At 37.7% G+C, this 26038-nt stretch overlaps 1 protein-coding gene and 1 pseudogene across 9 annotated transcripts in view; both read right to left on the bottom strand.

The window, feature by feature from the left end:
• The window catches only part of DENND5B (DENN domain containing 5B), a 183581-nt gene that overhangs the window by 100353 nt on the left and 57190 nt on the right, over window positions 1–26038 (bottom strand). For 7 of the 9 annotated variants that reach the window (XM_019452383.2, XM_019452386.2, XM_019452385.2 and 4 more), the window contains exons 2-3: window positions 9327–9392; window positions 6108–6217 (exon numbers count right to left, since the gene is read on the bottom strand). In XM_019452383.2, coding sequence (XP_019307928.2) covers window positions 6108–6217; window positions 9327–9392 — 176 coding nt within the window. The remainder of the gene's footprint in view (window positions 1–6107; window positions 6218–9326; window positions 9393–26038) is intronic. The other 2 variants (XM_019452384.2, XM_019452388.2) reach the window with 1 other exon arrangement.
• Window positions 15299–15502, bottom strand: LOC128775228 (U2 spliceosomal RNA; annotated as a pseudogene).

Here is a 26038-nt window from a genome sequence, read left to right as displayed (position 1 = left end):
TAAATGGTGATTGATAGTAAAGATAGAAAGCAAACACCATGAAGCTTAGCATTATTGGTCAGTGAAAAAGTCTTCTGTATCGCTGAATATGGGACCTAGAAATAACTAGAGTAGCTTTACCTAATTATTTTTATAGATGTTGAAAATAATTAACTTACTATGTATATTTGGGTAGAAGAAGATAAAGAGTCAGGTAAAACACACAAACACCCAACTCTGCTAGAGGAAAAATTTGTTTATTCCTAATCTTGGGAATAGTTGTGTATGGAAAGGTCATGTCAGGACCTTTTCATAATTATGTCTTCACATTCAAACTGCTTTCATTGTACAAGATGAGACCCTCTGTTGATATTGTGAATAAAAACTCATCTGACACATTTATTATAGTCAATAAAGATTACAGAAAGGATGATGTGAATCCTTCTTGCTCTAGGCTTTGCTCAAATTTCTTTAGCATAGTGCATGACATACATGTATTTGTTAAATGAATAAAGGAACGAACAAATGGACAAAAAACCAAAAACAACAGCTAGGGGTACAGGACCAGATTTAGTTCCTCTCTTGATTAAGTGTAGAGTTCTCTTTTTACATGTAGTAGGCAATACAGAAACACAGTGACCTCCAAAGTTAAAATAAAGATTTAATTTAATTGATAGGCTTTCCTGACATCATAAACCATAAAATTATAGCTCAAACTGTTTTGGAACAGCTACCAAATATTCCCTTAAGGTTTTGTAGCTTTCTTGAGCATGCATTCAAACATTTACAGGAAAAGCTTGCCAAAAGTTGTGCTCAAAGTAAAGAATGATTTTCTCTGCTACAGATAACAGATGTAAGAATTCTTAAATTCTCTTCCTAAAATCAAAAAAAGTAAGAATTATATTTCTAATCTGGGAACCATGACTTGGAAAATGCTATTGCTTTTTCATTTTTAAAAGTGAGAATTCTTGTATGAATTGTCAGGTTTACTCTTCAGAAAACCTGAGATATAAATCAAGATTTGCTCACTATGGCATTCAACAATCTCTTGTTATCCCTAATACTGCCATATACTAACATTATTGCTTCTCCACCTCACTCTCCCACAATAAAACAACTAAATATTCAGGGTTGTCATTGTTTACCAGATTGCACTGGTAATCAGATTACTTTAGCCAAAGTGGGCTCACAATGCTGGGTAACTCTCCTAGTTGATGTCAGTACATGTCCTTACCTCTCTGCACTATTTCAGGCAGGCTAGAATTTTAACAATTCCTTTTTTCATTTTCTATAGTTCTATCACTTCCATGCCCTCTCTTATTACACAAATAAAAGATAAATTATTCAGAGTTGGTCCATTTGCCTTTCCTTTCTTCCTACCTTTGTTCCCTCTCTCCCTCCTTTTCCCTTTAATAAACATTTATTTTATGTCATATATTACATTATATCTTAGTAATTCAAAAGACAAATATGAAAATAGTATTTTCAGGAAGTTTACAGTCTGGTAAGAAAGACACACACACAAACCAATGGTTACAAAATAATATGCCCAGTGCTGCTATGGAGTATGTTCAAGAAGTTATAGAAACAGAGAGGAGAGAGTACCTAACTACTCCTAGTTAAGATGACTTTGCAGTGGAGGTAACACCTGAACAGACAAAGACAGGGAAGGGAAGTATTGTGAGTAAGCAAACATTCCTTCATTTATTCAATGATTTCAGCCTCTACTGTGTGTAAAACTAGGGACAGAGCAATGAATAAGAGACAGTGTGCCTGTCTTCGTGGGGCTTACATGATAGCAGGACCCACACAGCTGATAACTGGCTACATAATCAATTATTTAATTGCAGCTGTGACAGATGCTACAAAAAGCTCCAAGGTGCTAAGAGAACCTGAAGGGAACTAACTGAAAGGTAGACAGAAGGGTGGTCAGGGAAGGCTTCTCTGAAAAAGGTGTGTTTAAAATGGAATCTGAAGGTTCAGTAAGAATTCACTAGAGGAAGGCGAAGTGAAGAGCCTTCCACAGAGAAGAGGCAGCAAAAGCAGAAGCTTTAGCGTGAAGAATGGAAAGGACAGGAGCAGCAGTCCATGTAAGAGAGCTTGGTGATTCGGACTAAGGTGGGTGTGTAGAAACAGAGAGAAGTAGGTAGGTAACTGATCGCACATGGGAGAGGGCAAGAAAGTGAGAACTTTCAAGGACAATCCAGATTTTTGGCTTAGGCAACTAGGTGGATGTACTAGGTGAATGGTTCACCGACCAAGGCTCATGGGAAGATCATGAATTCAGTTTTGGACATGTTGAGTTTGAGATGCCAGTGAAATATTCTAGCTGCAAAGTTAAGGAAACAAGTGGGCTCCTCAGTAATGGCTGGATTAGAGCCCCATTCCTATAGTTTTCATTGTGAGACATAAACTTAAAACCTGGATGAAAATTAAGGCCTACTTTCATTCTAATGTCAAATCTATTAATGTAACTGTTATCCACTTCAAATTCAAGTACTTTCTGAATCTATAAAAAGTATACACAGCTCTTTTTCCTTTGAATGTTCCAAGATGGGCACCTGAATAGGTTTTTTTCAGTCAACCCTTTACTTTTTTTTACTCTTTGCTTAACATTCCACCCTATCCTTCTTTGTCATCAAAGTAAACAGTAAATTGTAAACTTAGAGCTTTACAGATTATAAAGAGCTTTACAACAGTTATGACTTTTAGTTACTTAAAATATCATATATCAGATGTTTCACTTAGTACAAATATACAAAACAGAATCTTTATACTTCACAACTCGCTTAAAAAGGTATTGACCATATTTTCTTCCTAATATTCCCTAGGTTCACTACATTCTTGAGGATAAGATCTACTGACCAGAATATTATATAAATAGCCATGGATGCCAATTTGCAGATTACCTCAAAGAGATCTTTAATGGGGGAGAGGGAGGCAGGGGAACTTCAGCTCCATTTGCATTGCTTTGCTTCATTTAAAAGAAGAAGTACAGGAGCGCCTGGGTGGCTCAGTTACTTAAGTGTCCAACTCTTGGTTTCGGCTCAGGTCATGATCTCACGGTTCCTGAGTTTGAGTCCCACATTGGGCTCTGTGCTGATAGTGCAAAGTCTGCTTGGGATTCTCTCCCTCTCTTTCTGTCCCTCCCTCACTCACTCTGTCTCTCAAAAATAAATAAACTTAAAAAAGAGAGAAAAGTACAGATCTGAAGCAAATTTGTCAATGTGGACATATATGTTAGTTCTGGGGATATGACTGTTGTATTGTTCTGTTTAATGATACACCACCCCTCCTTTTTTTTTTTTTTGTGAAAATCTCTGAATCAGGTACTAAAAGAGACATAAAAGCAATTAATTTAGAAACAATTTCACCTGTTATTTATATTTATTTTCTATTATATTTGCATGGCACTCATACACATGGAATTTTTTTTTTTTTTATTTAACAAAGTTCATTGCTTTGGAATATTTAATTTCTGTGTGAAATTAATGATCCTTCCTCAATCCATCACTGTTGCTTGTTAAAGAAATGACTGATATTGCAGAAGGTGATGACTCATTAGAGTGGGATTTTGCTAAAGGCAAGAAGAAAGTTTTATATCCCTAGGTAGGAATAAATTATAGCTTCATACAATTGCACTTACTAATAAATCAGGAAATTAAGGGCAGTAAATCTATGACCCAAATGCAGACTAGTTTAATGGAATGCTTTTCAGAGATTTTCAAGGAATGCTAGCAAATCCTTTTAGATTTGCAGCAAAACCCAAAATGTTGTATGGTGCTTAACCATCAAAATACAAGCATATGTGTTTATTCTTCGTAAGAAACTTTGGTTGCTTACATAAAAAATCTCAGAGGCAAGGGTAAAGAAAATATCAAAGACAGATTAAGGAAGCTGATCACTCTCTTAGAGATGAATGTTTTACAAACTGAGGCTAAAGCTATCATGGATATCTCACTATTAATACATTCAAATGATTAACAGAAGAAAATATACCAAGTGTGGCATTTTGTTCCAAACAACTACGGATTCATATTGTAATAAGCACCTAGTTTTGGACACCATTCTAATTTATCACAGATTATACTTTGAAATACCTAAGAAGTCAAGTGTTGTGATCTATTTACATTCTTATCTAGGTTTCTATTACTTCATTTAGGCACTCTTTTCTTTAATACTTTCCTATTAATTTGCTGGCAGAGCAGCTGATAAGTTATTTTTTGTCACTGTTATTTGTTGACTATTTTAGTCAGAGGCTTGCCTGTGCTCCTCCAGTGTCATAAATATAACAAAGAGTTGTGTTCTACTTAATATCTGTTGTGCTGTCTTTACCAAAGATGAGGCTAGGCCCCACAGTATTAATTTCCAGAAAAATGGTATCTCTGGTTATTTTGGTATTGGCTAACAGTTTAGCGAAACAACTACACTGTGTTCTATGAAGAATCAATGTCAAAATGCCAGTGCCTCAGGCATTTATACTTAGAAAAAGTACCATGCTACTGCCTCCTTGCAGCAAACTCAGACTGGAATGAAGTTACTGTGATACAGAAATACCACAAAAGGTCCAATGTGACCCATGCCATTTTGGCGCAGGTCAAAACTAAGTCACATCATTTTTCTTTGGGGGAGGCAGTAAGATGGGAAAAAAGTAAGCTAGAGAGTAAAAATGATCTGGATTTAGCCCTCTGAGACCCCCCTGCAAAACTTTGGCTAAATCATCTCTGTAAAATATGATTAAGAACCCTCACTGGACGCATGTAAGCGAAAGTAACATACATGAGCTATCTAGCAGGTATCTACTATATATTAATTTCCTTCCCTTATAGTACCATATCAGAGTGGGATCTTTTGACTCTATCTTTAAAATACTCAAAAAGAACTACACCTATCAGTGTCTCAGTCCACTGTTAATTATTTCTGTGCCTATTAGGCCTGATCTCTGATTTGCTCACTTTGGGGCACCCTGATTTTTATAATCACAGAGTTCTATTCATGGAAGCCAAAATATTACCCAGGCTTCTAATCAGGGCCCTTCCTAAATGATCTGAAAACTATGACTCTAAGAATCTTTAAAGGAACCTGTAACTACCACTGGTAACTCATTGCATTAATTCAAATTCCTTAAAAAAATTCCTACTAATGCCTAAATGATGAAGTTACTTTCCCTCTTTACTTTGTGATTATGTTAAATTACAGGCCCATCATACAACAGTCCTTGAAATACCAAAAGTGTAATCATGTTCCTTCTATCAGGCTCCTCTCCAGGCAAACCAAGAAATATTATTGTTTATCAAAGCATCTATGTATTAATTAATACAAATCCACAAACAGCTTAATAGTAGGAAAATAAAACAGGCTTTGAGGGACATGTGCACCCCAATGTGTACAGCAGCATTATGTACAATAGCTAAATTATGGGAACAGTCCAAGTGTTCATCGACTGATGGATAAAGAAGAGGGTGGTATATAAATACAATGGAATATTACTCATAAAAAAGAATGAGATCTTGCCATTTGCAACAACATGGATAGAGCTACAGAGTATTATGCTAAGTGAAATAAATCAAAGACAAATACCATATGATTTCTATTCATATGTGGAATTTACGAAACAAATGAGCAAAGGGGGAGAGAGGGAGAGAGAGAGAAAGACAGAGACAGAGAGACAAACCAAGAAACAGACTCTTCACTACAGAGAACAAACTAATGGTTACCAGAAGGGAGGTGGCTGGGGGGATGGGTAAAATAGGTGATGGGGATAAAGGAGTTCACTTGTGATGAGCACCAGGTGATATATGGCAGTGCTGAATCACTATATTGTACACCTGAAACTAATATTATACTGTATGTTAACTAACTGGAATTTACATAAAAACTTAAAAAAAAAAAAGAAAATGAGCTTTGAGGGTCTGTTGTACACTCTTATTTGCTGTAGGGACTCTATGCAAGTTACTTAACTTTTTTGAGTTTCATTTTCCACGTCTATAAAATGAGGAAAATATTATCTGTCTTATATAGAATTGTTTATTTAAAACATTAAATGAAATAATGTTGACATTCAAAATACAGTCACTATGGTCATCTTAATAAAATAAAGCTAAAGGTAAAAAAAACAAACTACATACCATGTTCACTGCATCTTGATCAAAAGGATTCCATTCTATATTCTCAGGATAGTGGGCCAGAACTTTGGATTTGAATGTTCTTCTCAAAGGACTCTGGTCAAAATTTTCACCTACAACAAATAATTAATAATTAGTTATATCTAGAATTTTTTCAGAAGCATGCCAAAATTTTATTTTTACTTTGCAGATGTATTAACAGATGATGTTGAAATCTGATTCAATTTCTACCTCTAACAGTCTGAGTGGTAAAATTCTCAATGGATGACTGAAAAGGAACTGTTAATAAAAAGATCTGCATTTAAAACTTCAGAATCTGGGGGCGCCTGGGTGGCTCAGTTGGTTGAGCATCCAACTTGAGCTCACATAATGATCTCACCAACCGTGAGTTTGAGGCCCATGTCAGGCTCTGTGCTGATAGCTCAGAGCCTGGAGCCTGCTTCGGATTCTGTGTCTCCCTCTCTCTCTGCTTGTGCTCTCTCTCTCTCTCTCTCTCTTAAAAATAAAATAAAAACATAAAATAATTTTTTTTTAAACTTCAGAATCTGAATTTCAATATCCCGGCTAGACAACGGCACTAAAAATCAAGGTCTACTACAAATAAACTTTGCTGTAACCTAATTATTGTTCTTATTTCAATATGTGGTGATAAAAAAAAAGTCTATTTAGAAACATTTAATTTACTAAAGAAACATCTTGAATTAAGCTAATCATACTTCTTCTGATCCTGAAATTTTATACACGAATAGACACAATGCTGCAGTGCTCAAAGGAGGCAATTTTGCTTCAGCTTCCACAGAAATCCCCAACAAATGTGACTGCATCCAGGCTTTTATAAGTAACAGAATTAACAGAATTAGAAACATCATCACTGAGTTGTCTAGTTCAGTAGACAGAACATATTAAACACACTAACCTCTGAAAAGAAACAAGCTATTCTAAGCCAAATTCATCACCTGTCAAAATTCTGGAAAGATAAAGGCAGGCTATACTTTGATTATTACATATGTATATATAAAAAACAAAACTCAATAATGAGTTGTCAAGCTCAGTTCTTTATCTCCTTGACCAAATTATTTCCCATAAGACCTGTTTCCCCCAAATGCCTTAGTTCCATAAAATAAATTAATGTGGATGGCTCTTAAATTCTCAATGTCAAAAAGTTGAGACTGGAGATTTAGAAGACCTTAGAGTATCATTCTGTCTTCTGTGTTTTTTCTAAAGTTCTAATTAAATGCAAAACATGAAGTACCAGTATTTGTACAAGTAAAAATAACAAGTAATTGATAAATCATAATGGGGCATCTAGGTAGACTCAGTTTCCATTGTGGGTAAAAATTATGAAAAGATGGATAGTAAAACACCTTTTAGTGCAAAACTTAACAGATCACAGAAGGAGGGAAAAGTCACACTCTAAAATCTTGTTGGAAACTGTGATATAAAATACACAGCTTTTCTGAATAAAGGAACATAGTTTAAATAGATTTGGTGCAGCAACTAGCCTACTGTTTCCAATTTAAGCCCTTGGCTAATGGTCATTTTCCTCTGTATTCCTCTTATTTAGGCAAACACTTCATCTCTCTTTCGACTCCGTATTTCCGCCTTCTAAATGACAGAATAGAGAACTTTCACTTCTAGAAGGAAAACTGTCAAAAGTGTCCCTAGGGACAGTTTATGAGTTTTTGCAACATACTTCTGGAATATGTAAGGATCAACAAAGTCAATGGAAAAATGTGGAACTGTCCATGAGTCAGTATGCCTGAAGAGTCAGGGTTCAGAATGCCCAATTTCAGGAAGGGTATATGGTATCTTTAAACTGATTCTAGATTCTCATGAAAACACTAAAAATTTTTAGATATTTCACTTCTACATTTATTAAAAAAAAAGACTACTTTTCACTTCACTTTAAGTCACAGAAAACACAAAACAAATATTCCCTCTTGATTCTAAAGTCTATGCTGCTGACTTTGCTTACTGACACAGGAACAGGATATCCTCAGATAATACACATCAACCAAGAAAGCCTCTCTCCTATACCCACGAAAACATACCAGAAATGTGTATTTTTATCATAAGTATAAATAAAATATGAAACACTGTGGAGGCAAAAGAAACAGCACATAATGCAAGATGCAATTCCTTGCAACACTTACCTTTTAATGAATTCCTGCCTAAGTTGGTTAAAATAGTAACATTATCTTCATTCATATATCAAGTTATTAATGGGACAGAAAATAAATCAGAAAAGTCATGACAGTGCTATTTTCAATATGATTGTTCTCTTAACTAAGGAACACCACCTCTTGAAGCACAATGAATCACCCAGAAGAGAGATAAAGAAGGAAAACCCTTTTTCAGAGAAAAAAATTTCACAAAAACAGAAGATGAAAAAACTCACGAAACAGAAACATAAATCTAATCAAAGCAAAACAGAACCACCACCATTGCCACCACCACCATCACTTATTAGACTGCCAAAAAGGGGAGCAATAGGAAAGATCACTGCTGTATATACAGCTGTCTTGGCAAATATTATTTTGAAGTAAATTAAGGGAAGAACCAACTATGTAGAAATTCTGATAACATTTTAAGGGTTTAGAAATGAGTATATGTAGCTATTACTACTCCTACCAGCCAAAGAAGAGAATCTTGAAGATGCCTTTTGGAGATGAGAGGTAGGGGAACAACCTATTCTTCTCATTTTGAATCCATGTTATATGAACCCCTAACTTGGAATTTACTGCTAGAACTTGGCAGGAGAAATGAATCTGTCTATGAATTTGGGTTCCCAGGCAACTGAAATTATATATAAGCATCCTTAACTTAAAATCCACCTTTTAAACATTGTCCTGAAATGAACAAGGATTTTAAATTTGTGCAGATATTAATATGCCCACTACAAATACATATAAACTTAATTCCAAGTCATATTGCCAAGTATCCTGCTACTAAATTTAAGCTGCAATTAAGCCTTTTCTCCCAAGAAAACAAGACATATCTGCCAAGACAGCTTAAAGACTAGTGAATAATTTTTTCAAGGCTTGAAGCAAATGAGGTCTTTCCAAAAATTAAGATGCAGACAAGAGAGCAGAAATACAAAATAATACCTATTTTTTTTGCCCAAGCAAAACCAAATAAAAAAACAATTATGATGGGCTTGAAGTGAATTAAAATAATTTCTAACATCTCAACTTTTATTTTTACTTTTATTTTTATTTTTACCTGAAGTCGTATTTGCAGCATCTTGGCTCTTGCCATGACGATCTGCTTCTAGCCATTGGTACAAAACTACATAATGTAACAGAAACAAAAAACTTTATAAACAAAGAAACACAAACACAAAAACAAAATGACTTTGAAGAATGGAAAACGAGAATAAAAAATTAAACGAAAGCAATTAAACATGAGACTTTAACATCAATGGAATGTAGCTTAACACCAACAGCATGTGGTTTATAAGCTATTAGTAATAAGAAAGCAAAGAGAACAGGTAATTGTATCAACATAATAAGTGAAATACTATTTAAACATCTGTAACAGTTATTCATATGGGAAAAAAGCACATATATTCCTCCTGATGCTGATTTAAAGAGAAGTATTAGGAGAAAACTAATGTTTCCATAGTCAGATATAAAAAAATATGATAGACGAAATGACCAACTTTAAAAATTACATCCCAACTTCTGTGCACCTATCAAAATGGCTAAAGTCGAAAAAACTGCACCAAATGTTGACAAATATGTAAAGTGACAGGAATTCTCATTCCTGGTGGGAATGCAAAATGGTACAACCACTTTGGAAGACAGTTTTGCAATTTCTTACAAGACTAAGCACAGTCTTACCATATGATCCCATTGCTCCTAATACCAAGAGGAGCAGCCTACAGTATACCTGATGAATACTTGTCACAACTATCAAGGACATTAAAAACAAGGAAAGTCTGAGAAACAGTCATAGTCAAGAGGAGCTTAAGGAGATATGATAACGGAATATAATGTGGTACATTGGATGAGATGCCCCAAGAGAAAAAAGTACACTAAGTAAACACTAAGGAGATCTGACATATATAGAGTATAATGGGCTGAAAGTATGCTCTCTAATGAGATTCCATTTAATCAACAATCCCTTTATGTGCTATTAACTAGGAAGTGTCAACTCTTGAAGGAAAGTTTACTACAGTAAGGACACAGGCTATTAGAAAATTCACACTAGACCTCTCTAACTTAGCAGCTTTGAAGAGTGTTAAAACTTCTGAATGGGTTACCCAGATATCTACAACTTTTAGACATTCAGTCTTCCCTTTGAAGAGCAAAATAATGACAACGTAGGGTCCTAAAGGCCAGGGAACCTTCCTATCCATACCTCAAAAGTCTGAATTATCTCAAGGCAATTACAAAGGCTAAACTTCTAATCTGGGGGGCTATTTGACCACAGATATTGTGAGAGTTCTATATCCTCATCAAGATTTGCCGAAACTTTGTACACTCTCCTTTCGCAAAACAGCAACAAAACAAAGAGCTGGGGAAGGTGCCCATGGAACTCGTGAACTGAAGATAAAGGAACTGATCCATTACAAAGGCCAAAGACACCCTGAAATCACCAAGGAAGTTATTTGGATCTTTCCAGACAGTCAGATGCTGAACTGACATTTGTCATCAGGAATATTATGTCCCCTAACGGACCTCTGAATAGCCCTCACACATATACCCAGTGTGCAAGGTCACTGGCTGAGGGTGCCCCAGTGGGCACACAAGTCAGTGCACTCCTCCAGGATATCGCACACTCCTGGGAGGCAAACAACTGTTATGACTGGGACCAGCAAGGAAGAATTTGAGAAGCAGACCTCACTCATTAAATATATACCTATTTTTTTTTTGCCTTTGTAGTTTACAGGAATAACTACTCATTAGAGTAAAGAAGTAGCAGAGTAGAGAAGTATTAGACCATGACAGAAAAATCTCTGCCTTTGTCTCTCAAAAATAAATAAACATTAAAAAAAAATCTCATTTGGAAATAAAAACAAATATGGACTTTACAACTGACAACTAATATCACTCTCACAAAAATGAGATGCAAAGTGGGGAAACTAATCCATTCACTAGTCTAACAATTCTGCCTAGCTCTCGTCTAAAGGCTATTATGCCCTGATCAAGGTAGAAACTCTTGGCTGCATTGAGGGTATCGTTAGGAATATTAACCAGTAGTTCAATTACTTCATATAGACCCTGTTTCTGGTTTTACCAAAGAAAAAAAGAAAAAATATAGAAAGTATTCCAGATCCACTTGCACAGAGAATTATACATAAGCAAAAATCTTTTTAGATTCAGATATTCAATTATTTTATCCTTGCCTCCAGATTGCCAAAGTCTGATTATCCATGGTCTAAATATTTCAGAGAATTTCCAGGGAAATAAGTGCATCTGCTTCATGCAAAGCTACAATGTGACTCACCATTACATCAAATTTGGATTTCAAAGCTCACTTTATAACACATATATTTTAAAAGATAATGTAATAACTAAAAAAAGAAATATGACAAATATTTTTACCTAACATACTAGAATGTAAATGGGTAGTTCTAGAAGGACTGAGCTCCAAAAAATTCTTAACTCTCATAAAGCATCTGAAATATGTTACAATACACAGTCTGCTACTATGTTTGTAGATGATGTTAGAATACCAAGAATAACCTTTTTTCACTGTGGCTGGAAGCATAAGATCTGACTTTTTGGTGGCTCCATGCTTCCTCTCATTTGGCACTGACAGTAGGTACCCATAGCTCTGAGCCAGTGGTGAGAGATTTCTACAGCCTGTGCTTGGGGTTGCAAGTGGAGAAGGATTTGTGAGATGTGTGAGCACTGGAGCTATTTCTCAGCCTGAGTGGTCGCGTTAACCCCTTTCTCTGAACCTTCCCACTCTTAGGGTCCCGGTGAATCCCCTCCCTCATTATCCATTTCCACCGTAGCCTGTGTCTGACCACAGCATTTTCTCCATAAAACAAGGACAAGCCTCACAGTATTTCCCCATCCTTCTGTCCCCAAAGAATACCACAGAAGTCTAGGTGTTTTAAAAAAAGCTTGCTGATAGGAACAATGACAACAGATGGGAAGTTAAAAGGTAATCTCTTTTGTCCTGTCCCTTTTCAATTTTATTCCCTTTCCCTCTAAAGGGAAAGTTTAAAAACACACACAGAGATACACATAGGTAATAAATGGTTGACAGAATATTTAGGGTCAAGAAATTTTTCCTATTATTTTGCTAAAGGTGATAGGAGGAAGTGGGATGCTGCCTAAGAAATCCATGCTGAGGCAGAGAAGGGAGAATGTGGTGGTGAGGTAATTTTTCTCCTTCCCATATCTATCCCTATAGGTTCCCAACTGTTTGTCTCTAAAAACCCCTGCCTAAATTGACATGAGTTGGAGTTGGAGAGGGAATACTGGACAGCAGTAGATCCTACAAGGGAGACTGACTAGGGAAAGGGAAGCAGGGGCAGGGCAACTTTACACGTTGGTTAAAAAAAAAAAAAAAAAGGGGAAAAAAAAGGAGCACTCCTCTGACATTCACAGAAAGCCATTTCCTATACATGCATTTTCTCTTCATCACATGTAATTGTCCTCTTCAAAACAGTTCCCCCAGGAGGCTGCATATTCATTATTCACTCTAATGGTTCTACCACAATTTAAATAATTTTTGAGCAGGTGACACTTAAGGTGAGACCTGATGAAGTAATAATAATCATCATAGTTAACATATAGTGCTTACTATAGGGCAGGTGTTATTCTAAGTGTTCTACATACATTAAAAGCATTTCATCATCACCATTACTCTATAAGGTAGCTCCTATTTTACCATTTTACAGATGTAGGACCTGAGGCACAAAAAAGGTTAAATAACTTGTCCAAGGTCAGACAACTAGAAAATTCAAACTTACACAGTCTGGCTCCAGACTGTGCTTTCAATTCTACATGTGAGGTCATCTCAGAAAAGAATATTTCAGGCAGGGGAAACAGCAAGTTCAGAATCTCTGAGGTGTCAGTGAGCTTGTCATGGCTGAGATGCAGCAAGGAGGACAGTGCAATGCATTTGAGTGAGCTGGTAGAAGATGAAGTCAGAGAGGTAGCTAGGGCCAGATAAGACAGGGCCTCACAAGCCTTGGTAGGATCTTTCTATCTTGTGTTAAGCATCACGGGAAGTAACTGTGGAGTGTTTTAAACAGAGAAATGACTTTGTTTTAACAAGCTCACCCTGGCAGCTCTGAGAAGAGGCTGTGGAGGGTTAAGAGTGGAAACGAAGATACCAGGTGATTAGGAAACATGTTTTGAGGACATAAAAGATATGATTTGCTGACAAGTTAGATGTGAGAGAAAGGAGTAGTCAAGAAGATATCACAATACCACAGTTTCTGGTCTGAGCACCTGGATGAATAGGATAGCTATTTACTGAAATGGGGAATAATGCAGAAGGAGAGGGTCTTACTGAAGGGTTGGAAGGCTGGAATAAAGAATTCAGTTTGGGATATATTAAGTCTATGATGCCTCTTAGTTATCCAAGTGAAATTTTTCAGTCAGCATTTAGAAATCAGAATTTAAAATTCAGGGAAAAGTTAGAAAATTCAGTATCAAATAGATGGTATTGGACATCACAGGGCTGGATAAGATCACTGAGGAAATGAATATAAATGAAGAGAGGCTGGGGTCACAGCCCTGGGAGGCTCAAGAATAAACGTTAAGAGGTTAGGAAGAGAATGAGGAACTGGCAAAAAGGTAAATGAAAAATGCAGCCAGTGATGAAACAGAAAGACCAGAAGCATGGGTATCACAGAAGCCAAGTAAAGACAATGTTTTAACAAGGAGAGAGTTGACGGCATGGAAATCACTGGTGACCTTGAGGAGATTTCTGTGGAGTAGTGGGAGTAAAAAGTTGTGTGGAGTTGTTCCAAGAAACAATGCAAAGAGAGGAAGTAGAGGCAGAGAGTATAAATAAGCCTTCTGGAGAGTTTTCCTGGAAACATGAGAAATGGAAAATACTGAAGGAGAACAAGGGAGGGAAAGGGTTTTGTTTGTTTAAGGACAAAGAGGTATTAACTCATTCAAGTAACATATCCAGAATGCCTACACTGAGCCAGGCACAGTGACTGATGCTGCGGACAGGACTGATTAGTACAGTCCAGTCCTCCGGAGAGCTCTCATTCTCCTATCTTCCCTTCCCAATGCCACAATAGAGAGCAGACTTTGCCCATTCCATATGCTATTATGGGGCTGATGCAGGTTGTACTGCCCAGGTAACCATACTTTCTATCCCCAGCATACAGGTTACCTACTTTATCCTCATAAGGTTATAAACAGGATACTGAATCCCTTGAAAACTACATTCTCTCCATTACATTTTTTCCTCCTGGTACTCCTAGAAATGGCCCCAAAGCATTCTCACTTGGATAAGCCATGCTGCACCAGTGTGCAGCCACTACTGGTTCTGGATCTGTGACAGCCTTCAGGTGCTCACCAACATCCATATTCTCTCTTTGTCAATATCCTTGCATCTGGGTGAGGGCCAAATCACTAGTTCTTGCCAATGAAATATGAGCAGAAGTGATGTGTGTCACTTCCAGGCTGAGGCACATAACCTGTCTGTCCTTTGCCATCCATCAGCTAAAGGCAAATGGAGATGAGGCCTTAAAAAAATGAGAAGGTCACACAATGGAAGAAAACTTCGGTCACTGAATGTCTCTACAAAAGAGCCCCTCCCACCCTGGCCTACATTAGATTAAACAATAAAAGAGAAATAAACTTTTACTGTCTCAAGCCATTGACAGTTTGTGTTGTTGTGATAGCAATTAGCTATTTATATGTTTCTGGATTACCCTGAGTTTTTATTTGTGTTACTGTTGATCTTCTTACTATGATACCAGTCCCTGACTATACTGTGTCTTCTCTTCCTTGGTAATTCTCTAGATTGCTTTTCAGTGTGCTCAAATACATAATAAATGCAGTTCTTTAAACATGGGAGGAGAATTTGCCCATTTTTTATGGATGCTCTTACCTTTCATAGAAGCCATATACTCACTACTAAGCTATTAATCAAGACCAAGGTTTTAACCCATGATGGTCCTGTTAGCCTTTCTAAATACACAACTTCTAAATCTAGTCAGCGATCCTGCAGGTCTAAGTTGCTGGTCACAAAGGGAATCAAGCAAAAGAAGCTGAAGGGATCTCTGAAAATTCATAGACCCTACTGAGGAATAAAAATCAGTTAAAGAGACATAAATCCTGGTAATCTTAAGAGTTTAAGATATTAACATAAGCATATCAACATCAACTTAGTAAATTTTGAATTTCTAAGAAATTCACTGATAAGAACAGATACTACACTTGATCTTAGCCAAAAGGCCAAGAAGCGATAAAAATTCAAAACATACTTCATTATTGATTACATCAAAATTAAAGAGCCATGCTATATTTAGCTAACACCAAATACACTTCAATTACTGAAGTTCATTCACTGGGAGCCAAAAGAGTATACAACACAGTTATTCTGTTTCAACTCCAATTTACATAATTTAATCTGTTACTAACCATCTGAAGTTGGCACAGATGTTACCTGTTAAAGGGCATGGACCCCACTAAGACAGCCCTTACTTCAGAGGTCCCTAGCCCACTAGCCCTTCTGACATAGTGGCTATACATCTGGGGTGTTCCCATGACTATCAGGTTTGATAATTCACTAGAGCGACTCACAGAACTCAGGAAAGCACTATACTTATGACTGCAGTTTGATTGCAAGTGATACAAATCCTAAGAACCAAATGAAGACACACACAGGGTGAAGTCTTAGAGGGAATGCAGAGCTTTCATGGTCTCTCCAGTAGAATCAGGGTATGTCACTCACCACCACTACACATACACAACAATGTGTCCATCAACCAAAAAGCTGCACTAAGCTTTGGTATTTAGAGGGTTTAAAAAAAAAATGTTTATTTATTTTGAGAGAGAAGAAGAGGTGGGGAGAGGAGGAGGGACAGAGAGAGAGACAGGGAGAGAGAGAGAATCCTAAGCAGGCTCTGCACTGTCAGCCACAGGTCCAACACAGAGCTCGATCTTACAAACTGCAAGATCATGACCGGAGCCAAAACCAAGAGTTGGATGCTCAACTGACTGAGTCACCCAGGAGCCCCGGTATCTAGAGTTTCTAGTGGGCCTCATTACATAGGCAGGGCTGATTCAATCACTGGCCATGTGACTGAACTCAAATCTCCAACCTCCTCTCTTCCCCAGAGGCCTGGATGGCTCAAGTCCTCTGGTAACTAGCCCCTATTCTGAAGCTATCTAGGGGCGCTTCATTAGTTACTTCACTAGGATAATGCTCTTACTACTCAGGAAATTCCCAGGCTTCTAGGAGATCTGTGCCAGGAACCTAGGACAGAGAGCAAACAAATTCTTATTAGGCACTGTGCCTTCTATCACCAAACACAGAACACAGTAGGCAGATTATTTGCAAAAATAACCTTTGCAATTAATTTGAGACCTAGAGTCCTCTGATAATGATGAATAAACAAAGCACTCTGCTTCTAAGCCATGCTTTTCATACTTTTCCTTTTTTAATAAAATGTGAAACAAGAAAAAAACTTTAATCACTTAAGTACTGTAACTGATATTATAAAACCCTATAAGAGAAATGGGTCCATAATTTTTAGGTTAGTCATCAAAAAAACAGTGCTTAGTAAGTGATTTTTATTACTCTGAAAAATATAACAGTGATTTTCAAATAATAATTATAGCCAAGAAAACAAGGCTCTAGTTCTATGTGAATATCCTGGGTTCTAGTAATTTAGGGCAAATCATAATTTCTTTGAGCAAAGGTTTCCTCATACATAAAATACAGATTATATAACAACAACACATTAGTATTGACATCTAACTTATATGAGGATCATTTATGTAATGTATTTCTGAGAAAGCATATTAATGTTATTATTTGATGCTGCATGTTATACAATATAAAACAAATCTTCCCTATTGCTAAAGAACTTATTCTCTGGTAAAATGACATTGGGAGAGCCACCCTTTGTTTCCAGGAACAAAAGAAAGGCTCCTAGCATTAAAATATTTATAACTGACAAGTAACACTATAGGGCTAGAGTTCTAAGATGATTCAAACTGAAATATTTCTGCTGTATGACTCAAAGAAGCAGTTATTTGCTCAGAGCCAACCTAGATTTTTCCCTTCATTTCCATTCATTACTTTTTGCTGCCAATACTCTCCCCCCCAAAATTTTTATAAGGAGTCAGAAACCAGTAACTCAGTTTAGTTTACACAGGGATACCAATAGACATATACAAGAATACCACTTTCTTCCTCGTACCCTCTTTAAAAAAAAAAAAAAAAAAAAAAAAAAAAAAACCTGCATAAGAAATCAACAAAGTTCTCTAAAGGAAAGATACACATTACAAAGTAGGAAAAGGAGTATATGTGATTTACTAATGCTCCCCTACCTCACCGTCTATGAAATTATTATCATATGAGCAAGATAGGGCAAAAAAATGTTACTAAAATTCACTGAGAAACAAAATCTTCCTATAAGAATCAAGCAGAAGCATTATTATTCCAACAATTACTTGGAGTTTTTCTTGCAGCTAGAATGGCTGTGCTGATGTGAATGTTGCTAAGTAAGAGTGACCTCAGAGTCTCTTCATCAGTATGCACTTTTATCCAAAGGCCCTCAAGGCCCTCCTCTAACATGCTAAGTGTTAGCTAGAATATTGAGGCTTTAAAATGAACTGCATGGGGGGCATGATCTCACAGTTCCTGAGTTTGAGCCCCATGTGGGAGTCTGTGCTGACAGCTCAGAGCCTGGAGCCTGTCTCAGGTTCTGGGTCTCCCTCCCTCTCTGCCCCTCCCCCACTTGTGGTCTGTCTCTCAAAAATAAATAAATGTTAAAAACAATTAAAATGAACTGCATGGGATGCCTGGGTGGCTTAGTTGGTTAAGCATCCGACTTCGGCTCAGGTCATGATCTCACAGGTTCGTGAGTTCGAGCCCCGCATCGGGCTCGGTGCTGACAGCTCAGAGCCTGGAGCCTGCTTCAGATTCTGTGTCTCCCTCTCTCTCTGCCCCTCCCCTGCTCACACTCGGTCTCTCTCTCAAAAAAAACAAATAAACATTAAAAAAAAAATTAGGGACACCTGGGTGGCTCAGTCGATTAAGCAGCTGACTTTGGCTCAGGTCATGATCTTGCAGTTCATGGGTTTCAGTCCTGCATCAGGCTCTGTGCTGACAGTATGCAGCCTGGAACCTGCTTTGGATTCTGTGTCTTCCTCTCTCTCTGCCCCCCTCCTGCTTATGCTCTGTCTCTCAAAAATACATAAATTTTTTTTTAACGTTTATTTATTCTTGAGACAGAGAGAGACAGAGCATGAACGGGGGAGGGGCAGAGAGAGAGGGAGACACAGAATCCGAAACAGGCTCCAGGCTCTGAGCCATCAGCAAAGAGCCTGACGCGGGGCTTGAACTCACGAACCGCGAGATCATGACTTGAGCCAAAGTCGGACGCTTAACCGACTGAGCCACCCAGGCGCCCCATAAATTTTTTTTTTTAATTCTGTAAAAATTTAAAATGAACTGCATGGACTCTAATTCTTAAAATGGTATCAAGGGATAGCACAGAACTATGAAATTATGATCCACATATTCTAGGACGAAGACAACGTGACCTGCCAGATAACAAGGACCTTCCCAGAGGCTATGATTCCCAAAGCTACTGTCTAGCATATTTTAAAAAGTTAAGTCACATCATCTATGGTAGAGAGAAAAAAAAATTTTAATAACTTCCTAAAGTTTTCAAAATTAACAGAAAACAATCAAGGCTAAAAATGAGAGCGAAGAGTGGAATTTTTCTCTTCCCTATAGGAAAAACAAGGTCTTCCTCCCTCCATCAGACAAACATAAAAGAAAACCCTCAAGATGATCTCAAGCCCTGAGTTTCAAATCACAATTCCTACTATCCACCAAGAATCTTGCTCACCTGTTTCAGTTACCAGCAGCCTTTACTTAACACTTGGAAACTGAATTCCTCTCCCATGAAGCTTTTCCTCTGTTAACAGTGCCACAATTCATGTAGTTACTAAGTACTGCTATCTACTTATTCATCCATGAAGAAAAAAATCAACACTAAAAGCAATCCTATCAAGAGACTCATATTCACTGTTTTTACTCCAGAACTCAGAGTACTATCTGGTTCTCTTCTTCCTCCATTTGGACCCATCTCCTTTCCTTCCATATTCAAATAATCACTAAATTTTGCAGTTTATACCTCCTTAACATCCCTCCAAATCAGGGTTTCCTTTCCATCTTCACTGCTATTTGTGAATTCTGAGCTTCAAGCCAGACTCAGAATCTTGCTACAGTTTCCTAACTAACTGGTCTCCCTGCCATACACTGTACACTGAACTCCCCTTCTAATTCATGTCATTCTCTCTCTTCTCTCTGTCCCTCTTTTTCTTTTGTCAACAAGTATTTTTTTAATGTTTATTTCTTTGAGAGAGAGAGTGTGTGTGTGAGCAAGGGAGTGACAGAGACAGAGAGGGAAAGAGAGACTCCTAAGCAGGCTTCATGCTCAATGTGGAGTTTGATGCGGGGCTTAATCTCATGACTAGTCCTTAAACCTGGTAGGGCCTCATGACTGTCTCAAATGAAAGCCTATAGCAGAAGTGAGACTGTGGTTTCCAAGGCTTAATCATATGAAAAGTGCCATGCATTTCCACCTCACTCTCTTGGAATACATGCCCTTAGAGTGTAGCTACATACAGTGCTGTCAGAAAGCCCAAGCAGCCTCTGGAAAAGCCCATAAGGACAGAAACGGAGGGTCCTAGCCCTTATTCCTTTGTTGGACAAATATATTCTGAGATGGTCACTTGTGTGGCTTCACAGACTAAGGTTATACCCTTGTGAGTAGAGTATTGTCTCCCTCAAAGGAGGTGGATGGACAGTGCCATTGTTAATCAGCTTGGGAAAATACACCTCATGACATGAAAAGAAACCATGAAAGATCGAACTTAGACTGACATGAAGAAGAAACTCTTCTCTCTAGACTTCATTACCTTGAGCCTAGACTACGAGCAGTCCAAATGTGCCTAACAACTCTCCTCACTTTTGGGAAAAAAATAAATATCTTCCATGTGGAAGCAGATCTTGGTTTCAGCAAGGAGGCAAACCTCTATCAGGGAAAGAACACAACTCTCTAAAGAGTCCCAAGGGGCCAAGTGATTCTATGAGTAATAAGAGCAGTCACACTGATATTTTCCTAAGCTGGTTAATGTCACTTTCCATTTATGATTTCCTTCTATCATCTTTAAGTATTTTGTGAAGTGTTACTGTTTTCAGCTATAAGAAATAAGAGAGTCCAGTGCAGGAAGAACAAGCTGTACTCGGCAAGACCAGCATAGCCGTAGCAGCAATGACTGGTGAGATCCCCAATAAGATTTGGGATTGGAAAGTTCAGCTGCTCATATCCAAGTTGGTCTTCTCTCTTCTCTACCAATTCTTAAGAACTGAGCAGTTATCAAGGGAGCTTGCTTTCAGTTATCTCCATGGGTTTCTCTTTTGTTGCTCCCTACATATTTGTGTTCCATTGGGTTCTGTCCTTGTTCATTTTTTCTTACTCTACATGTTACAGTCCACAGTTCACACTACCACCTACATTAATGACTTCCAAATATATATCTTTAGCCTAATCACTCTTCGCTCCAGGTCAACATTTTCAAGTACTATGGGAAATCTTTACCACAGGCTGTTAAAAGCCAACATATTCTATATGCTTTTTAAAAATGTTTTATCTTTTGAGAGTGAGCACGCACGTGGGGGAGGGGCAAAAAGAGAGGGGGACAGAGGATTCAAAGCAGATTCCACATTCACAAGCTGACCCCAGCGAGCCCAACGTGGGGCTTGAACTCATGAACCACAGGGATCATGACCTGAGCTGAAGTCAGACGCTCAACTGACTGACCACCCAGGCACCCCACAATGTATTCTAATTTGAACTCCTCGTATGTCCTTCAGACTACCTCTTCTTTCTCTATTCCTTTGGACTCTTCCTTCTCTTTAAAAAAGGCTGAGAAAGGGGCACCTGGGTGGCTCAGTCGGTTAAGTCTCTAACTTTGGCACACGTCACAATCTCACGGTTTGTGAGTTCAAGCCCCGTGTTGGGTTCTGTGCTGACAGCTCGGAGCCTGGAGCCTGATTCGGATTCTGTGCCTCCCTCTCTCTCTGATCCTCCCCTGCTCACACTTTCTCTCTCTCAAAAATAAATATTTAAAAAAATTATAAATAAATAAATAAATAAATAAATAAAGGCGGAGAAAAACAAAATGCAATGAAAGAAATTCCTTCTAGCATACAAAGTGTTTTCTGTAATAAACAAAGTTCAATATCCTCATAACATGGAGAATCTTAGCTGTTCGTTTCTGGAGCATACATATAGATAACTAAGCTTTGTATGACCGTGGGTAAACTAGTTTTTCTTTTTTTCATAAAGGAATATGGCAGTGATAAGTGAAGTTATGTTTTAAAAATATTAACTATCATAAAGATTCTATTCTTTAAAAAAAATTGTTTTGAGTATAGTGACACACAGTGTTACAGTAGTTTCAGGTATACGACATAGTGATTGGACAATTCTATCCTATGCTCACAAGTGTAGCTACCACCTGCCACCATACAACACTGTTACAATACCACTGACTATATTCCCTATATTGTGCCATTTATTCCTGTGACTTACTCCTTCCCTAACTGGAAGCATGTATCTCCCAATCCCCTTTATCCCCACACTCCCCTCTCCTCTGGCAACCATCAATTTGTTCTCTGTATTTATAGGTCTGAGTCTGCCTTTTGTTTGTTTATTCATTTGTTTTTTAGATTCCACATGAGTAAAATCATATGGTATTTGTCTTTCCCTGACTTGTTTCATTCAACTTAATACCCTCTAGGTCCATCCATATGGTCGCAAACAGCATGATCTCTTTTCTATGGTTGTGTCTGTGTGTGTCCATGGTATATACACACCACATCTTCCTTATCCATTTGTCTACTGACAGACACTTAGGTTGTTTCCATTATCTTGGCTACTGTAAGTAATGCTGCAATAAACATAGGCATACATAGATCTTTCTAAAAATTTTTTTTAACGTTTATTTATTTTTGAGACAGAGAGAGACAGAGCATGAACGGGGGAGGGTCAGAGAGAGAGGGAGACACAGAATCTGAAACAGGCTCCAGGCTCTGAGCTGTCAGCATAGAGCCCGACGCGGGGCTCGAACTCACGGACCGCGAGAGCATGACCTGAGCCGAAGTTGGCCGCTTAACCAACTGAGCCACACAGGCGCCCCCATAGATCTTTCTGAATTAGTGTTTTTGTGGTCTTTAGGTAAATACCCAGTAGTGGGATTATTAGATCATATGGTATTTCTATTTTTAATTTTTTGAGAAACCTCCATACTGTTTTTTCCCAGTGGCTGTTATCAATCATAAAGGGTATTTTCAAAATTCTCCTTCAAATGTTAGGAGAAGTGAGCATGACAGCAGCATGCCTAACAGCATTCTTGACTTGTAGAGTTAGTTCTCCATTTGCTTACATCAATTTTTCATTAAAAAAAAAAAAGCCACTCAACCCTTCAATAACATGAATCTATTATTCAGGACTGATTTGTAGTTGGAAGAAATGCCCTATAGTTACTAATATAAAACAATATAAGCAGTATTTCTAACAAATATTGTAAAAGCCACAAAAAAATATTTATGTATGTGTGTCTGTGTGTACCTCTGAATAAAAGGTAACCCTGGAAGAAGATGATCCATATATCATCACCCAAAGCCCATAATTTATAATAGGGTTCACTCTTGGTGATCTCAGAGTTTTAACAAATTTGTAATGACATGTATCTACTATTTATAGTATCGTACAGAAGAGTTTCACTGTCCTAAAAATCCTGTTCTCTACCTATTCGAATACCCCTCTCTGCCCCTAACCCGAAGCAACCACTTAATCTCTTTAGTGTCTCCATTTTCTGTCTTTTCCATAAAGTCATATAGCTGGAATCATATAACACATATATAGCCTTTTCAGCTTGGTTTCTTTCACTTAGTAATATGCATCTAAGGTTCTTCCATGTCTTTTCATGTCTTGGTAGCTCATTTCTCTTTGGCACTGAATAGTATTCCACTGCATGGATGTATCATAGTCTTTTTATCCATTTACCTACCGAAGAGCATCTTGGAAACAACGCTTCCAAGCTTCCAAGTTTTGGCAATTATGAATACAGCTACTATAAACATCTGTGCTTAGGTTTTTATGTGGTATAGATTTTCATGTGGTATAGGTTTTCAACTCTTTTAGGTAAATACCAAGGAGTATGATTTCTGTATCAGACAGTAAAGTGTGTTTACTTTTGTAAGAAACTGTCAAACTGTCTTCCAAAGTGTACCATTTTGTATTCCAACTGGCAATTGAGTTGTTAAATATTTTAACATTTATTAGGTTAGACATTATATTTATGTTGTCACCCTTGACAACAATGGCTCTGTCATCATTATAGCTACTTTGTAAGTTACTTAACAATGGATTGTATTGACAATAAAAGATTATATATAACTAAGTTATATATATAACAAGACAAAATTATACACTACCTATAGAAAACAGCATTCTCTCTAACAAATAAACCAACGAACTCTTACAATGAATCTTAACTATTATTTTGAAGTCTGTGAGTAGCCAAAGATATGGATATCCTGGAAATGACATATTTACTTCCTTCCCAATTTTAAGTGAGTAGCAGTGAAAATAGTCTAATCTGCAGGAAACAGAATACGTTTTCTTAGTCAAGAATCACAAATTCTTGGACTCATAAGAGTTCTTACAGACCAAAGAGGGAATCACTTCCAAAGCCCTACCTGGTAATTTCTCTAGCTCAGTGAGTAATAACAACCACTGATCCAATGGCTCAAGCCGGACAGCTAGTCATCCTGGATTCCTCTTTCCCTCTTATTCCCCACATCTAATCAAATACTTCACCCTACTGATTTAACCTCCTATTTTCAAAAAATCTATTTAATTCTCCCCATCCCCACTGCCACTGCTAGAGTCTGATCCAATTTCATCTCTCATCTGAGTTACTACACATGTTATCACTGTCCTAACTGCCCCCAAGCTTATTTCCCACCAACTCTTACTCCATAATGCAGCCAAGAAATCTTTCTAAATACAAATGTGATATACTCTCTTTTGAAACTTTTCAATAGTGCTTCATCATCCTAAGGATAAATCTCAAATTCCTTAACAGATTTTCAAAATTTTTCACAATCTGAGTGCTTATGTCTTAACCCTTCCCACAGGATTTTCCATATCCTTTATATTCTGTACTCCAGGCATGAAGAAATTAATAGCTGCTCACCATATGTACAATATTCTTTGAAATTAGCCAACTTTTACCTATGTTGTTCTGCTACAGATATTTCCTCTGGTAGTGCCCCCACCAACCCACCCCTACATCTCACCTGTAAATTCCTGGCCTCCCTTCAGATCTAAGTTTATAGGCATTTCTTCTAGAAAAGCCTTTAGCTCTATGAGGATAAAAGTTGTATCTTGTTTACTACTGAATCCCCAGGGCGTACACAGTGTCCAGTAGAATATAAATTCAAGGACCATTTGCTAGTAAGTAAGTGAATAATTAAGAACATGGGCTAGTTGAAAGAATGAGACTGCTACTGACTTTGTGGGAAGACTTTTATCCTGTTTATACAAATTTCAGGATAGTTTTATAGTAGTTTAAAGGTTGTTTAATAAGAATTTAAGATCTGTGATTATAACTGTACTGAAATTATAAATTAAAATTATTACTGGAAGACGGTGGAGTAGGAGGACCCTAAGTTCACCTCATCCCATTGATACAACCAGGTAACACTTACATGGTTATGTAAATAACCCAGAAAATTACCCGAAGACTACATAACAGTCTCCACAACTAAATGCAGAGTAGAGACCATACTGAGGAGGGTAGGTAGGGTAGAAATGCAGTAAGGAGCTAAAGCAGCCTGCAGGGAGTCAAGGGGGTGGAGAGGGGAAAAAAACAGACCCTCACATGGAGGAGCCTTTATAGGGAAGATAAATCCCTGTAACAGTTGGCTTTGAAAACCAGAAGGCCAGCCAAATTATGGAAAGAGCCTAAATGTCTATCAACTGATGAATGGATAAAAATAGATGTGGTTTATATATACAATGGAATACTACTTGGCAATGAGAAAGGATGAAATCATGCCGTTTGCAGCAACATGGATGGAACCGAAAGGTATTATGCTGAGTGAAATAAGTCAGAGACAGACAGATATCATGTTTTCACTCATATGTGGAACTTGAGAAACTTAACAGAAGACCATGGGGGAATGGAAGGGGGAAAAAGTAGTTGCAAACAGCGAGGGAGGGGGGCAAACCACAAGAGACTCTTAATACAGAGAATAAACTGAAGGTAGATGGGGAGGGTGGAGGAGAGGGGGAAATGGGTGATGGGCATTGAGGAGGGCACTTGTTGGGATGAGCGCTGGGTGTTGTATGCAAGCCAATTTGACAATAAGTTATATTCATAAAAAATAAAATAAAAAATAAAAAATAAATTAAAAAGTAAAAAAACCAGAGGATCTGAATTTTGTGAGTTCTTACAACCAGCAGGACTTCAAACCTGGAATTTTAAAAATAAGGAAGGAAAGCAAGGCGGGTGAAAGGATACTGAGTCCCTGCCTTTAAAGAGACAGCACAACAGGGCACCTGGGTGGCTCAGTTAAGCATGTGACTATGGCTCAGGTCATGATCTCATGGTTCATGAGCCCGAGTCCACCTGGGATTCTCTCTCTGCCTCTCCCCCACTTGTGCACACATGCAAATCCAAGCA

Source organism: Panthera pardus, unplaced genomic scaffold (genome assembly GCF_024362965.1).
Source record: "Panthera pardus isolate Hobbes unplaced genomic scaffold, ASM2436296v1 HiC_scaffold_6, whole genome shotgun sequence".
Taxonomy (NCBI): domain Eukaryota; kingdom Metazoa; phylum Chordata; class Mammalia; order Carnivora; family Felidae; genus Panthera; species Panthera pardus.
Note: the sequence above shows the minus strand (reverse complement) of the source record. Positions and strands in the feature narration are given on the sequence as shown.